This window comes from Nannospalax galili, unplaced genomic scaffold (assembly GCF_000622305.1).
Source record: "Nannospalax galili isolate Female #2095 unplaced genomic scaffold, S.galili_v1.0 scaffold192, whole genome shotgun sequence".
NCBI lineage: Eukaryota > Metazoa > Chordata > Mammalia > Rodentia > Spalacidae > Nannospalax > Nannospalax galili.
This window is the reverse complement of record NW_008331810.1, coordinates 1,308,100-1,322,477: the sequence shown is the minus strand read 5'-3', so window position 1 is coordinate 1,322,477 and position 14,378 is coordinate 1,308,100. Positions and strand designations below refer to the sequence as shown.

At 41.0% G+C, this 14,378-nt stretch overlaps 1 protein-coding gene across 5 annotated transcripts in view; it reads left to right on the top strand.

Annotated features, from left to right (window-relative positions):
• The window catches only part of Brwd1 (bromodomain and WD repeat domain containing 1), a 100,794-nt gene that overhangs the window by 9,941 nt on the left and 76,475 nt on the right, over nt 1-14,378 (top strand). For 4 of the 5 annotated variants that reach the window (XM_008826912.3, XM_029560530.1, XM_017796558.2 and 1 more), the window contains exons 6-12: nt 1,562-1,660; nt 2,027-2,187; nt 3,496-3,717; nt 7,522-7,622; nt 9,192-9,262; nt 10,172-10,272; nt 13,135-13,175. In XM_008826912.3, the coding sequence (XP_008825134.2) occupies nt 1,562-1,660; nt 2,027-2,187; nt 3,496-3,717; nt 7,522-7,622; nt 9,192-9,262; nt 10,172-10,272; nt 13,135-13,175 (796 nt within the window). Of the gene's footprint in view, nt 1-1,561; nt 1,661-2,026; nt 2,188-3,495; nt 3,718-7,521; nt 7,623-9,191; nt 9,263-10,171; nt 10,273-13,134; nt 13,176-14,378 lie in introns of those variants that run through there. The other variant, XM_029560532.1, reaches the window with a different exon arrangement.

Below are 14,378 nucleotides of genomic sequence, written 5' to 3'. Positions count from 1 at the left end.
TTTTTTTTTTTTGTTTTTTTTTTTTTTGGGACTAACAATTTTTTGCAAAGTTATGTGCTAGCAAAATGTTTGGAATTGCTGTTCTTTTTCTGTTAGCTTCGTATAAATGACTTAGACTAAGTACATGTATGTGATATGATCTATGTACATGTTGCTAAACTGCTAATGGCCAAGTTTGTTGGTACTGATCCTTAGTATATCAAGTTCATCGTGATCATCTTGTTCCAAGCTGTTGTGGATGTGACGCTTCCTCTTAGATGTTCACCAGTACAAAGCTTGCCTGAGAAAGAACAACCCCTTTCTAGTCTTGGCTCCATGCCAAACTAGCTTGCTGGCCATAGCTGTTCTTAGTACCCTGTAGCCTTGCCCCACCGAGGTCGAATCAGGAAACTGTTCATGCCCCTCCTTCCGTGCCCCCGCTCACTCTGTAATTATTCTATTGTTGGTGGTTGTACAGTAGTTGTTTGGGTAGCATGTTTTGCTTTTCTGTGTGTGTCAAGCTCAATGTTGTTTTGTGGTGAGCACTGTTAGAACTGGCAGGCTTTAGAAGAGACTTTAGCAAGCAGCCACAGCTTGGGGCCTGTCTGTATTTGTTGTGTACTGGCACCATGAGGAAGGACGCCTTGTACTGCTCTCTGGTCATGATAGTGGTAATACCTGATCTGTGTAAAATGTGGCATGCCTGCTAGTTTGGGGCACCCGAGGCTCAGTGGTTCGTGTGCTGCCTTCGCTCCCTTCATCTTGCAGTTGTGAAGAAGCTAATTTCTAGTGCAGCATGAGGTCTGCTTCATCGCCTATGGGGAAGCAGGCGTGTTTTCCTTAGTGCGTTTGCTTGTAGATCAGTGGGGGGTGGAGGGGTGGGGGGTGGTGTAGGGCTTTAGAAACAGTGCTCACTCACAGATCTACCCGCTCTGCTGTGAAGGGCTGTGTTGACCTAAAAGGGGACGGCTGTTGAACTTGCCCGTACTTTCTAAGGAGGTGAAGTCATGCTAGTACTGGCCAAATGGATTTTCAAACTGAATAAGTTAAGTCAAGGATTTTTATATACATCAAAGAAATTAAAAATTTCTTCTGAAAAGTTTCCATTTTTGAAAAATTGGGTCAGTTGTGATGAAGATTGTTTATCTTTAATATTGTATGGTGTTCTGCATTGAAAAATAAACACGTATTTGGCATCTAGTCCATCTTTACTAATCATTTGCAGTGGATCTCTTTAAAGGTCCTGGAACCTTTGAGCCTCAGTTACCTCACTTGTAAATTGGCAAAAACACCTACCTCACAGGGTTGTTGTGAGGGTTCAATGAGATGATGTATGTGGAGAGCACTTGGTGAATTGTAAAGTGCCATACAAATGTTAGCTGTTACTGCTGCTGTATCTGAGATGTCTTAAGTTTTTCCCCTTCAGAAATAGTCTAATAAACCTCCAGGGCTTTTCTGTTAAAGTATATTAGTTGGTAAAACTTTGAATAAACAGTTTATTACAATGTACGTAAGTATTCTATAAAATCTTCCTTTGGGTTAACTTTCAAGATTTTATGTGTATCTAAAATTCATTTTAAAGACTGCAGGCACACAGTGTGGAAGGGCTCTGCCTTTGCCGCTCTTCACAGAGGAAGACCTCCTGAAATGCCAGTGAATTATGGTTCCCCACCAAATCTCGGTAAGTGAGGTCAGCCTCTGAGGGGTCCAAACTATTTTAAGTTCTTGACAACTCATAAATGCTATGTTAAATTCAGAAGGAAGTTCTGGTACAGTGTTACTACTTCAATAGAAATAAAGTAACCACATTTCATATTTCTTGTTTTCTTAAAATGATTGAAATTAAATGAAAACAGTCATAGTAAAAAATTAGTAGTTCTGGTACAGTGGAATTAGGATGAAACTTCTTGGGTCTTTCAGATATTTCAACGGGTTTTATTACCCTCTAGAAATTGCTTTGGAAGTTTTCTTAGGTTTTTTGTTTTTTTTTTTTTACTTTTAACATACTGGCTCCCCCTTAACTATTTTCGTTGTTTTTATTTCCTAGTGGAGATACATCGAGGAAAACAACTCACAGGGTGTTCCACTTTTAGCACAGCATTTCCAGGAACTATGTATCAGCATATAAAAATGCACAGAAGGATTCTGGGACATCTGTCTGCTGTTTACTGTGTAGCGTTTGATAGGACAGGACATAGAATCTTTACAGTGAGTTAATGTTTTAAACTCAATTTGGTTCCATACAGAGCGCAGCAGTGTGCTTCAGAGTCATCTAGGGAATCAGGAGCACGTAGATCCTGTGCATCCCATCCTCCGGTTCTGACTGTGTCGGTCTGGTGTGGGCTCCATGCGCTTGTAGTGTGAATATGAACTTAAGTGACTGAGCAGCAGAGTCGGGATGGGCTGCTTTGAGAGTAGTGGTTCTGAAACATTCTTAAGGATGCATAAAAATAGGTTTATGTACTTGGGTGGTGGAGACAGAAAGGTCAGGAGTTCAAGGCCAGCCTCTGCCACACATCGAGTTGAGACTTTTTCTCAAAAAAAAAAGTACATAACGTAGCTGAAACTTCCTCTTCTAACCCATTCTGTGCTTAAGGAATTAACTTAGGTCAGATTTAATCTTAAGTGTGTATTAATCAAAAAATTGCAAAACCCCCAGATCATTAGAGATTACTTTTACATCGATTACTCACTGATTGAAGAAAATGCATTCATTATAAAATAACCTCTGTGTTTAAGTAATTATTAGAAAACTATATAGAAATACTTGGACTGTAACCTCTTCATTATTCCTAAGGGGAAAAAATAGGTGATCAGTTTGATTTCTCAGGAGATGGAGCACTTAGGAAACTGTGTTGAAGAGTGCTGGCTAATAGTGTAAATCTGAGAGTCTGAGTTGCTCCTTTGAAATGAGGCTGTTTTCCTCATTACCTTTCAGTAGTTTCTGGGACCAGTACACAGTCTTGCTTTTCAGCCAACACCCAGTTTTTTTTTGTTGTTTTAATGTTGCTGAATTATTATTATTATTATTATTATTATTATTATTATTTTGTCTTTTTGAGACAGGGTCTCCCTATAGCCCCAGCTTTCCTGGAACTCACTATGTAGACCAGGCTGGCCTTGAACTCACAGATATCCGCCTGCCTCCATCTCCCGAGTGCTGGGATCAAAGGCGTGCGCCACCACTCCCGGCAACACCCAGTTTTTAGCTCGGTGAACTAAATTAACATTGAGTCTTTGTTAGTTGATACTGTGGAGCAGGAACTTAGAGTTGGACTATTTTTAGTCAGAGAATTTTGGAAAAATAGTATTTAGATGATGATGTGACCTAATAGATAACATTTTACGTAGGCTTTCTTTGCTTTGAAGAAAAATACTATTTCATGAGTTCTGACCATAACAATAATTGTTTTGCTGGAAAGAGGGAGGAGTTAGTAGTTAATTTGGGTGGTATATAAACTGTTCTTTTAACTCAAAGGACATTCTAACATTCATATTTGGGCATTGCTTTTTTAGGGTTCAGATGATTGTTTGGTGAAGATTTGGTCAACATATAATGGCCGCCTCTTGTCCACGTTAAGGGGTCATTCTGCAGAAATTTCAGACATGGCAGTAAACTACGAGAACACGATGATTGCTGCAGGGAGCTGTGATAAGATCATCCGGGTGTGGTGCTTGAGGACGTGCGCCCCAGTTGCTGTGCTGCAAGGACACACGGGATCGATCACGTCTTTACAGGTAAACCTTTGGCTTCCTGGGCAGATGGTGTACTTTGCCTTTTCTTTTAAAGCTTTTCCTTGGAATTGATATGTAGTAAGATGGTGTGATTATATGATGTATTTTATTTTTATTTTATGTGTATGAGTGTTTTGCTTGCATGTGTGTAAATGCACTGGTATCATGCACTGCCCACAAAAGCCAGAAGAGGATGTCAGATCCACTGGAGTTAGAGTTACGGACAATGGTTAAATGCAGTGTGGGTGCTGGGAACCGAACTTGGGTCCTCTGTAAGCAGTGCTCTTAACTCCTGAGCCATCTCTCCAGTCTGTATATGATGTATTTTAAACTTGAGTGTATTCCAGAGAAAAGGTAATCATTTGTACTTACATAAACTATGGAAGAATAATGCAGTGAACCGAGGGGTAGGCTTTCCTCTGGTTGGTAGGGTGTCTGTCAAACTGCTGGTAGGTTATTTTTCTGTTTAAAACTTTTGGATTTTGTGGAGCTGATTAAATTTGATAATCTCCCCACAATAAGGATAATTTTCAACATACAGAGTAGATAATGGGTCCGTATAGATCTGTCAATAACTGGCCATTTCTTCCCTAACCTTTGTAGCTAAAGCAAATTCTTCGATGCCACTTTTTCTGAAGTACTACAATTTGTAATTTCGAAACACAAAGATTCCCTTTAAAAATGCAACATGAAACTGTTATCACACCATTCGTTAATGTTAAAAGTTTTCAGTTGTCTATAAATGGCATAATTTTATTTAGTAGTTTGAATTGGGAAGAAAACAGCCTGCACCTTTCAGTTTGTTGCTATAGACTAAGAGAAATTTAAACCATTAATTTCCAACCATTACCTTGTAGCCTAGTTTTCTTGGTTGGAGGAACCTAGGCTGTCATTCATGGTCTCTGTGTTTGGATGTTACAGTTGCAGCCTGTGTAGGTTCACATGTTCCTTTGCATTTCTGTTGAGTTGCTTGTTAGGTTCAGAGCAGTAGCTCTCTCTGCTGTGCATGAAGAGGACCTGGAGGACTTGCCTCAGGTACCATGTGTGGCTGTGACTCTGTGAATTACGATTTAGTATGTTTGGAGTGGGGTTTAAAAGTTCCTATTTATAGTGAAAGTTTCTGATACTGTTGGTCCCTTGAGGATCTGTCAGACGGAATGTCCTCTTGTGTCAGAAGGCACAGCACAGCTGTAGTCTATGTTCATGCATTGATCACTGCCTGGTGCTCATTGGCATCTAGGGACTGGAAATGGTGCTATTCTGTGTTGTTGTTTTTAAATTTCATTTTGTTAGATTTGTAAGATTTTAATGGCATGTTGCTGTCTCGGACTTGAATCTGGTTAAAAATACAGAGATAGTTCCATTCTCACACTTGAGTTCTCCTAGGTTGCATGTTAGTGATTTTTAAATAGACTTAGTGTGAAATTCTGTGATAAAAGGTGGCTTTGTGATTCTGTTCTGTATCTTCAAAAATATAAGCTTGAAGTGATTTTGGGACTAGAGAGATAGTACAGTGTAAAGGTGTGTGCCACTAAGCCCAGTGACCTGAGTTGGGTCTCTGGGATCCACATGGTAGAAGGAGAGAACCCATTCCTGCATGTTGTCGTCTGACCTCCACCTGTGTCCATACACACACACACACACAGACACAGACACAGACATAGACACCAGAGAAATTGGGGCTGGAGAGAGATGGCTGGATGGCTAAGGGCAGTTGTTGCTATTGCAGGGAACCCAGGTTTGGTTCCCAGCACCCACATCAGGCAGCTCACAACTACCTGTAACTCCAGTTCCAGGGGAGCTAATGCCCTTGTCTGGCCTCCCAAAGGCACTAGGCACACATAGGTACCCTCACATGGACATAAAAAATAAATCACAGCCGGGCATGGTGGTGCACACCTGTAATCCCAGCACTCGGGAGGCAGAGGCAGACGGATCTCTGTGAGTTCAAGGCCAGCCTGGTCTACATGGTGAGTTCCAGGACATCTGGGGCTACAGGGAGACCCTGTCTCAAAAAGACAAAAACACACACACACATACACACAAAAAAACCCCCATAAACTAAAACGCCTCCCTCTCCCCATCCCTCCCTGTTTCCTGTTCTTCTCCCATCCCTCCCTGCTTCCCGTCCTCCTTCCTTTCCTGCTGTGTAGATCAGTCTGGCCTCCATCTCAGATATCCTCCTGCCTCCAAAGTATTGGGATTAAAGACAAGCGCCATCATGCTTAACAACTTTCTCTCTTATTTAGGAAATGACTTAATATTTTAGTATGAACCTTCTCAAGGATAGCATAGTAATAAGGAGTAGTCACTTACCACCAGCCTTAGAGCCTTTTTTTTTTTTTGTCTGAAAGATTAGCCAGTGAACATTCTCTAGGAATGCAAGGCTCCAAATAGACTTACTTTTTTGTGTGTGGTTTTTTGAGATGGGGCCTTTCTGTAGCCCCAGCTGGCCTAGAATTAACTGTGTAGACAGGCTGACCCCCAGCTGGCCTAGAATTAACTGTGTAGACAGGCTGATCCCCTGCCTCTGCCTCTTGAAATGCTGTTATTAAAGGTGTGTGCCTCTGTACATGGCTAGATTGACTCTTTAAATACTTATTTTTTTGTATATGTATATATTGCCTGTATATATGTAAGTGCATCCATGCCATGCAATGCCTGTAGAGGTCAGAAGAGGGGGTTGAATGCCCTCGAACTGGAGTTAAACAGCTGTTTGCTGCCATGTGGGTGCTGGAAACCAAACCCATCTGCAAGAGCAGCCAGTGCTCTTAACCACTATGCCATCTCTCCAGCTCCATGGCTAGATTGACTTTTTGAGCATAGAGATAAAAAAGCTGAGATACCTTTATAATGGGAAATTAGGTTGTCAAGCTGAGATAAATGAGGAGACCCGGAGAGACCTTGTGTCAGGACGCATTTTCTAGTTTGAAAGGGGCTGACTAGGATGCTTATCTGAAGTCTTACAAATAGGTGGTTAAGGGAGTTTCCACCTAGGAGCAGCCAGAATTCAGGTTTTCTTACCGCTTCTGGAGTTGGTGGGTCTTTGGTCTAGGTGCAGACTAGGAGTGCAAGCTACTAGGAGACAACCAAACATAAGGCCAAAAAAGAAAAGAATATGGAAGAAAAAGTACAGAGAGCATTTAAAAAAGGAGACAGACCTGACCAACAAAGAGAAAAGAAGAGGTAAGCTGGCAGAGGAGACTCAAGGTCAGGCGGTGGATGAACCTCACCTGTGTTCGAACTATTTGCTTGACTTTACAGATTAAAATGAGCATAAATACTCCATCAGTGGTCCAATATAGAAGGAGACTCTGGGGCTGAAATAAGTAGCTGAATCTTAAGAAATCAGTGGCTGTTGGGCAGGCGGTATGCATTTAATCTTGGTGCTCTGGAGGCAGAGGCAGGCTCTCTGAGATCCAGGCCAGTTTGGTCTACATTGTGAATTCCAGGCCAACCTGAATACAAAATAAAAGCACCTTTATGTTCTGTTTTTCTTGGGTCATCCTCTCATCATGCTCGTTTTCCTGAATAGTGTGAACTATGAAGGCTCTGGCATGCTTCAGTGTCCTAAAACTCGATTGTGACTTGGTAAAAGTTTTTCTAGTTCATTTGTTTTGAAGAGTACTTGTCAGAAACACCTGTGTGAGTTAATACAGTGTTATATTTTTACTGTATAGGTGTCACCCATAGTTTTCATGTGTGTTTTACTTTCTTAGCATGTCAGTTGACGTTAACCTGGGAAACCTTACACTGTAACCTAAGATGAAACTCTGGAAAGTGATTTTTATGTTAATTCATTTTTAGTTTAGCCCGATGGCCAAAGGCCCTCAAAGATACATGGTTTCCACTGGTGCTGATGGGACCGTATGCTTTTGGCAGTGGGATTTAGAATCCCTGAAATTCAGGTAAGTGGCCTTATGCAACAAGTTCTCTTTAGTGTAAGGTGACTTAGTCTAATGACAGGTTTGATTGTAAAGAGAAATTAACCTGCCGTGTTGCCTTTTCTGAACTTAATTTTTTTAAAATTAAAAAAAAATTTATTTATTATTTGTATGTGAGTGCACCTGTGTCGTGCAATGCCGTGGAGATCAGAAGGCGGCTTCGGATTCCCCTGGAACTGGAGTTAAGGATGGTTAGTAGCTTCCATGTGGGTGCTGGGAATCGAACCCGGGTCCTCTGCAAGAGCAGTCAGTGCTCTTAACTGCTGAGCCATCTCTCCAGCCTCTTAAATTTTTTTTTTTAAATTAAAAAAATTTTTTTTTTGTGTGTGTCTTTTTGAGACAGGGTCTCCTGTAGCCCCAGCTGGCCTGGAACTCACTATGTAGATCAGACTGGCCTCTAACTCACAGAGATCCACCTGCCTTTGCCTCCCAAGTGCTGGGATTTAAGGTGTGTGCCACCATACCCAGCTCTAGGCCCATATTTTCTAATGGAAAACTTTAAAATGGGATTAAGAGGCTTGTTCTTGATTTTTTTTTCTTAATTATTTTTTATTTGTTAAAGTTTTAATTTTTATGTGTATGAGTATTTGGTATGCATATATGTAAGTGCACCTCTGTGTCCAGTGCCTGAGGAGGCCAGAAGAGTTATAGGTAGCTGTTAGCCACTATGTGGATGCTGGGAACTGAACCCAGATACTCATTGTCTGCAAGAGCAGACAATGCTCTTAACCACTGAGCCATCTCTTCAGCCCAAGAGACTTGTTCTTTTAATGTAATAGGATATGTATAAAAGTTGGAATTGGATTGCGTCATTTAAAATAAATTTACATAAAATAGCGTATTATAGAAACTTGTTTTTTTATAAGGTACTATAGGAGTAAGACCAAAATCTATATACTTATCCGTTTGAGGTACTCTCCCTATGTAGCCCAGGCTGGCCTTCTTAGCTCATGATCTTCCTGCCTCATCCTCTTGACTAAGATTATAGGCATGTACCACCATGCTTGGCTAAAACTATGATTGATTGAACATGGTCTCATGTAGCTCAGGTTGGCCTCCAACTTGCTATGTAACTTAAGCATGACCTTGAACTTCTGGTCCTGCAGAACTTCTGGTCCTCTGCTTCTGCTCCCCTAATGCTAGGGTTATAGTTGTGCTCCATTTATATGGTCCTGGGGATCAAACCCAGAGCTTTGTCCATTTTAGCCATGCACTCTACCAATTAAGGTATATCCTGAGCCCAAGACTCATAATGTTTAAATATGATAGATTAAAACCATTACCTTAGGGCCATGGAGATTGCTTACCAGGTAAAAGCACTTGCTGTGTACACCTGATAACCTGAGTTCGAGCCCTGAATCCCAAGGTAGAAGCAGAGACAAACCCCTGAAAGTTGTCCTCTGGCTTCCTTGGATGCTCCCATGGCATGTGTACACCCACATGCACACATCATACACACAGAGTAATAAATATGAAACCCAAGTATTTCAGATGTGTTGACATGTATTCTAAAGCCTTGTCTTCTTTTTAAAGTCCACGCCCCTTGAAGTTCACGGAAAAGCCTCGGCCAGGCGTTCAAATGCTGTGCTCTTCTTTTAGTGTTGGTAAGATAATGCTTTGGGTCATTTTTTCCTTAGTTTCATTTTAGCATTTACTCTTATCACCCCATTAGTATGAAGAACCCTTATCAGATAAGTGCTACATGCCTTCTGTTCTTCTTTTTTATTAGTTTTAATTTGTGATAATGATTTTTGGAGTTTAGCAAGAGATTGTAATACAGATTTTTCAGTACTAGGTTTGAAGGAGAGAAAAACCTGCGACCAGGTCTGACATTGGAGAATGGATGTGTGCTTGTAAAGGGCGTCACCACGGAGTTCATCTTAGTCTTTTCATATGTCCACCTACTTCTTTTGCCCTCTTGGACTCCTCAGAGTATTCTGAGTCAGTGATAAATAATTGCTGACAAGGAGGCTCACAAAGTCCATGTGAGCTGTTCTCATGATGCACCATGTGCAGGATATGCCAAAACTTCATTTAACTGCCTAGCTATCTGTTGTTTGCATCTGTCTTCTATGAAGTGTTTCAGTGAAGTTATTCCCCTTTTTCTTGTATGATGAACTTGTTGGTAGGATTCTTGGAAGAGGCCAAGACATCACCCTGAGAAAGGTGGGACTGTCACACTGAGCTTTGCTTTTGAAAATGCGATATTTGGTGGGCAGGCTGTTTATAAAGCAACGTCTGTCTTGTCCAGGTTGTAGAACACTGACACTTACTGTGTGACACTTCCTTGCTGCACCTAGTAAAAGCCCAGTGAGATGGTAAACATTTCTCAGTTGAGTCAACTTTGTTCCTCATCAGTTTTATAAGCTTATGTCATGAGCTAGATATTGGATCTATTGAGATATACCTCATTTTGGAGTACGAGATCTTTCTTTTTCTGCATTTACAGAATTTTACTTTGTCCATGTATTTGTTACAAATGAGACATTCAAGCTCTAACCTTTCTGTTTCAGGTGGTATGTTCCTAGCTACGGGTAGTACTGATCATGTAATCCGAATGTATTTTTTGGGTTTTGAAGCACCCGAAAAAATTGCAGAACTTGAGAGCCACACTGTAAGTGTTCATTTTTAAAATTCTACACATTCGTTAATCCTATTACTGTTAAGGACAGTTGTTGCAGTTCTAGTTTAACTTTTATTTTAGTTTTTTTCTGCTCCTGTTTAACAGATTGATTTTATTTTTTATATTTTTTCCTAATTTGGCTTTATAAGGCCATGTCTCCCGGTATAGTTCATGTTAGTCTCAGACTCTCATTCTCTTGCTTCAGGTTACTGAATGCACATCATAGGGGTGTGCCACTTTGCTCCATTTACTGTTTGATGTTTTTTTTTTTGTATATATGCATATCAAGGTGTCGCCACAATAAAGGAATCTGATGTCCAGGTGGTTGTGAGCCACCCTGCATGGGTGCTGGGGACTTCTGAGAGCTCTTAACTGCTCTAGCCATCTGTCTAGCTTCACCCTTTTTTTTTAAATTTAATTTTTAAAACATTTTCTGTGTATTCGTATATTGCCTGCACGTAGGTTAAGTGCACTCATGTCGTGCAATGCCTGTTAGCTTCAGTGTGGGTGCTGGGATTCGAACCTGGGTCTTCTGTAAGGATAACCAGTGTTCTTAACTGCTGAGCCATCTCTCCATCTCCCTTACTTATTTTTTAAAGACATCTGACAGTGGTTACAGTTTGAAACGTGAAGTTATTGTTGCCTCTTTTCTTTTACTTTTTGGTTTTTCCTGTAGCCGCGGCCAGCCTGGAACTTGCTATGAAGACTGGCTGACCTCGAGCTCACAGAGATCTGTCTGCCTTTGCCTCCTGAGTGCTAGGACTAAAGGCCTTCTATCTTCTTTCCAGTGCTGGGGTTTGAACCCAGGGCTGCTTATATGCTAGGCAAGTGCTTTACTCCTGAGCTACACCTCCAGCCCTGAGTATGATATTCTTACAAATTTTTGCTGAATTACACTGACCAAATTAGAACAATTAAACTCTAGAGAGTTTTCTTCACTTATAAACATGAAGCTGGGTATAGCCTCCTGAACCTGTAATTCTAGCACTGGGAGCTGGAGGCAGTAGTAGTATCTATTTAGGGTTATCCTTGATTATAGAGTGAACTAGCTTGAGGCTAGTGTGGCCTCAAAAAGCCAAAACAAGGGGCTGGAGAGATGGGTCAGCGGTTAAGAGCACTGACTGCTCTTGCAGAGGACCCGGGTTTGAGTCCCAGTTCCCAAATGGCAGTTAAGAAGCGTCCTTCATTCCAGTTCCAGGGGAATCCGATGCCTTCTTCTGAGCTCCGAGGCATTGCATGAACTGGGTGCACTAACATACATGCAGACTAAATACACTTGTGTGTACACACATACACACACACACACACACACACACACACACAGCCAAAACAAGAAACTTTGACCATAAAAGAAAATGGAAATGTTGAGGTGCAGGATGCTTTTTACTTATTCTGTACCCAGCTTACACATAGTGGGAATTGCATATAAATGGAGGGATACAGCCTTGACAACTCAGCTGAGTGGTGGTGATGCATCTTAGTGATAACTTAGCTTGATTATGGCACTTGACCTGGTGGTTTAGATTCAAATGAATCTACTTGTTCTAACCGAGTTCCTGAAGTAGAATGCTACTTGTGAAGGGATAGTGCTATGAATAGTGACATGAATGAGTAGTGGTAGCTGTTTGTGTTCTAGAATGTTTGTAAGGGTCAGATTGTCTTTTTTTTTTTTTTTGGTCTTTTTTGAAACAGGGTGTCCCTGTAGCCCCAGCTGTCCTAGAACTCGCTATGTAGACCAGGCTGGGCTACCTCTGCCTCCTAAGTGCTGGGATTAAAGGCGTGCGCCACCACACCTGGCTCAGTTTGTCTTTTATAGGTTTTAGATGCCCTGGGAAGATGGCTCATTGGGTACAGTGCTTGCCATGAAAATAGGATGACACAACTTCAGACCCCAGCTGTAACCTCAACCCTGATATAGAGACAGCCCTAGAGCTCTTTGGCTAGTCAGTCTGTGGAGCTCCAGGTTCAGTGAAAGACACTGACTCAAAATTTAAGATGGAATGCCAAGTGTGATGGTGCCCGCCTTTAACCCCAGCCCTCAAGAGGCAAAGGCAGGTGGAGCTCTGAGATGGAGGCCACCTGGTCTACATTGTGACTTCCAGGTGGGCTGGGACTAGGGTGACACTGTCAAAACTAATCTAAAATTGAGATTGATAGAGGAAGACAGCTGATGTCTGCCTCTGGCCTTCACATGCATATGTACATGTGCCACATGGTCATACACATAGTAAGGGTTTATGGAAAGCAGTCTACATTCAGAGCTTATTTAATAAGCACAGATTTAAATTATGCTAAAAAAACTTTTTGTAATAAGTCAACAGTGAAATGATAGCTCTTCCTTTAAGCTTGTTGAGTCTATTTACCTTCCCACATAAGTCATTTATTTAAAAGTTATATTTATTTTTTTATATGTTCTTGTAGGTGTGTGAGCATTTGCACAAGACTCGCCTGGGGAGGTCAGAGGACAGCTTGGGGTAGTTGTTTCCCACCATGTGGGTTCTAGGGATTGAAGTCAAGTCATCATGCTTGGCAGCAAGTGACTTTACCTGCTGCACCATCTCATGCACCATTTCACCGGCTCTCACAGAAGTCATTTCACAGGGATATAATTTTAAATACAGTTATAGTTTTGAATGTACATCTTTTTTTGTACTGAATATGGTTTTCTTGAAACTGTGTTTGTAATCTTGGTAGATCCCTGGGGTTACTCCTGAAGATCATAGTGCCCGTAGGGTGATGGGGCTGAGCAGATCTCTTGTTAAACCAGATGAATTTCTTAGCATACAGACTTGCTGGGTTTAGTCTATGAAGTAATGTAGATAATCACTTTCATATGTGCTTTTTCTCCCCTAGGACAAAGTTGATAGTATCCAGTTTTGTAACAATGGTGACCGGTAAGTGTGTGATTGCATTTGTGTTAAGTTTTAGGAGAATAGAATGCATTACTCACTTCTCATAACTGAGTAGTTATTACTCAGCAAATAATTACTTTACCATTTCATATTCTTTTTAATTTTATTTGTTGAATATAATACTTTATACATTCTCACCGTGGACCGATGATGAACTCAATCTAAGTAACATGTCTATCACACTACTAACTTTCTGTTGTTTTGTTTTGTTTTGTTTTTTGGGTAGTCCCTGGGATTGAACCCAGGGCCTTGTGCATGGTAAGAAAGTGTTCTACCACCAAGTCATGATGTCAGCTCATCTTTGTTTTTTCTGATACTTAAAATCTGTTCTCAGCAATCTTGAAATATATAACACATCACTCTTCACTGTTAGCCCTTTGTTGCAAGTGCTTATTACTGGATATGCTAATTGAGTAGGCAGTGGCATGATATTTCAGATTTTAGAATTGTTGCCTGACATGTGGGATCAAGGATAGTTCTTGCTAGAAGGTTGGTTACTGAAAGAAGTTTTAAGTGAAAGAATGACAAATTTTTTTCTAAGTAGCTTAAAATGGTCTTTAAAAAAATCCCTGTCATGATGTAGTACAAGGAAATAGAACCCAGATCGTAGTCTCCTTTCTGCCTCTGGGTGTGACTGGTACTTTTCCTAAAGTGTAGTTTTAAACCTCAATTTTTTAATTTATTTTTTATTTTTATTTTATGTGTATGAGTGTTATGCCTCCATGTAGGTAAGTGCACCAGTGTTGTGCAATGCCCAAGGAGGACAGAAGAGGCAGTTGGATCCCCTGGAACTGGAGTTACAGACAAGTTGTTAGCTGCCATGTGGGTGCTGGGATTCGAACCCAGATCTTCTGCAAGAACAGTCAGTGTTCTTAACCACTGAGCCATCTCTCCAGCCCCAGACCTCTGTTTTTTAATAGATTATACTAAAATTTTTTGGATTTATTTTTATGTATAGGAGTGTTTTGCCTGCATGTGTTTAAGTACACGTACCATGTATGCAGTGCCCACGGAGGCCAGAAGAGGGCATTGGATTCCCTGGAACTAGAGTTAAGGGCATTTGTGAGCCACTATGTGCGTGTTGGGAATCTAACCTGGATCCTCTGCAGGAGCAGCCACTGCTCTGAACTGCTGAGCCATTTCTCCAGCCCTTGATAGATTATATTTTTACAGTATCTATTATAA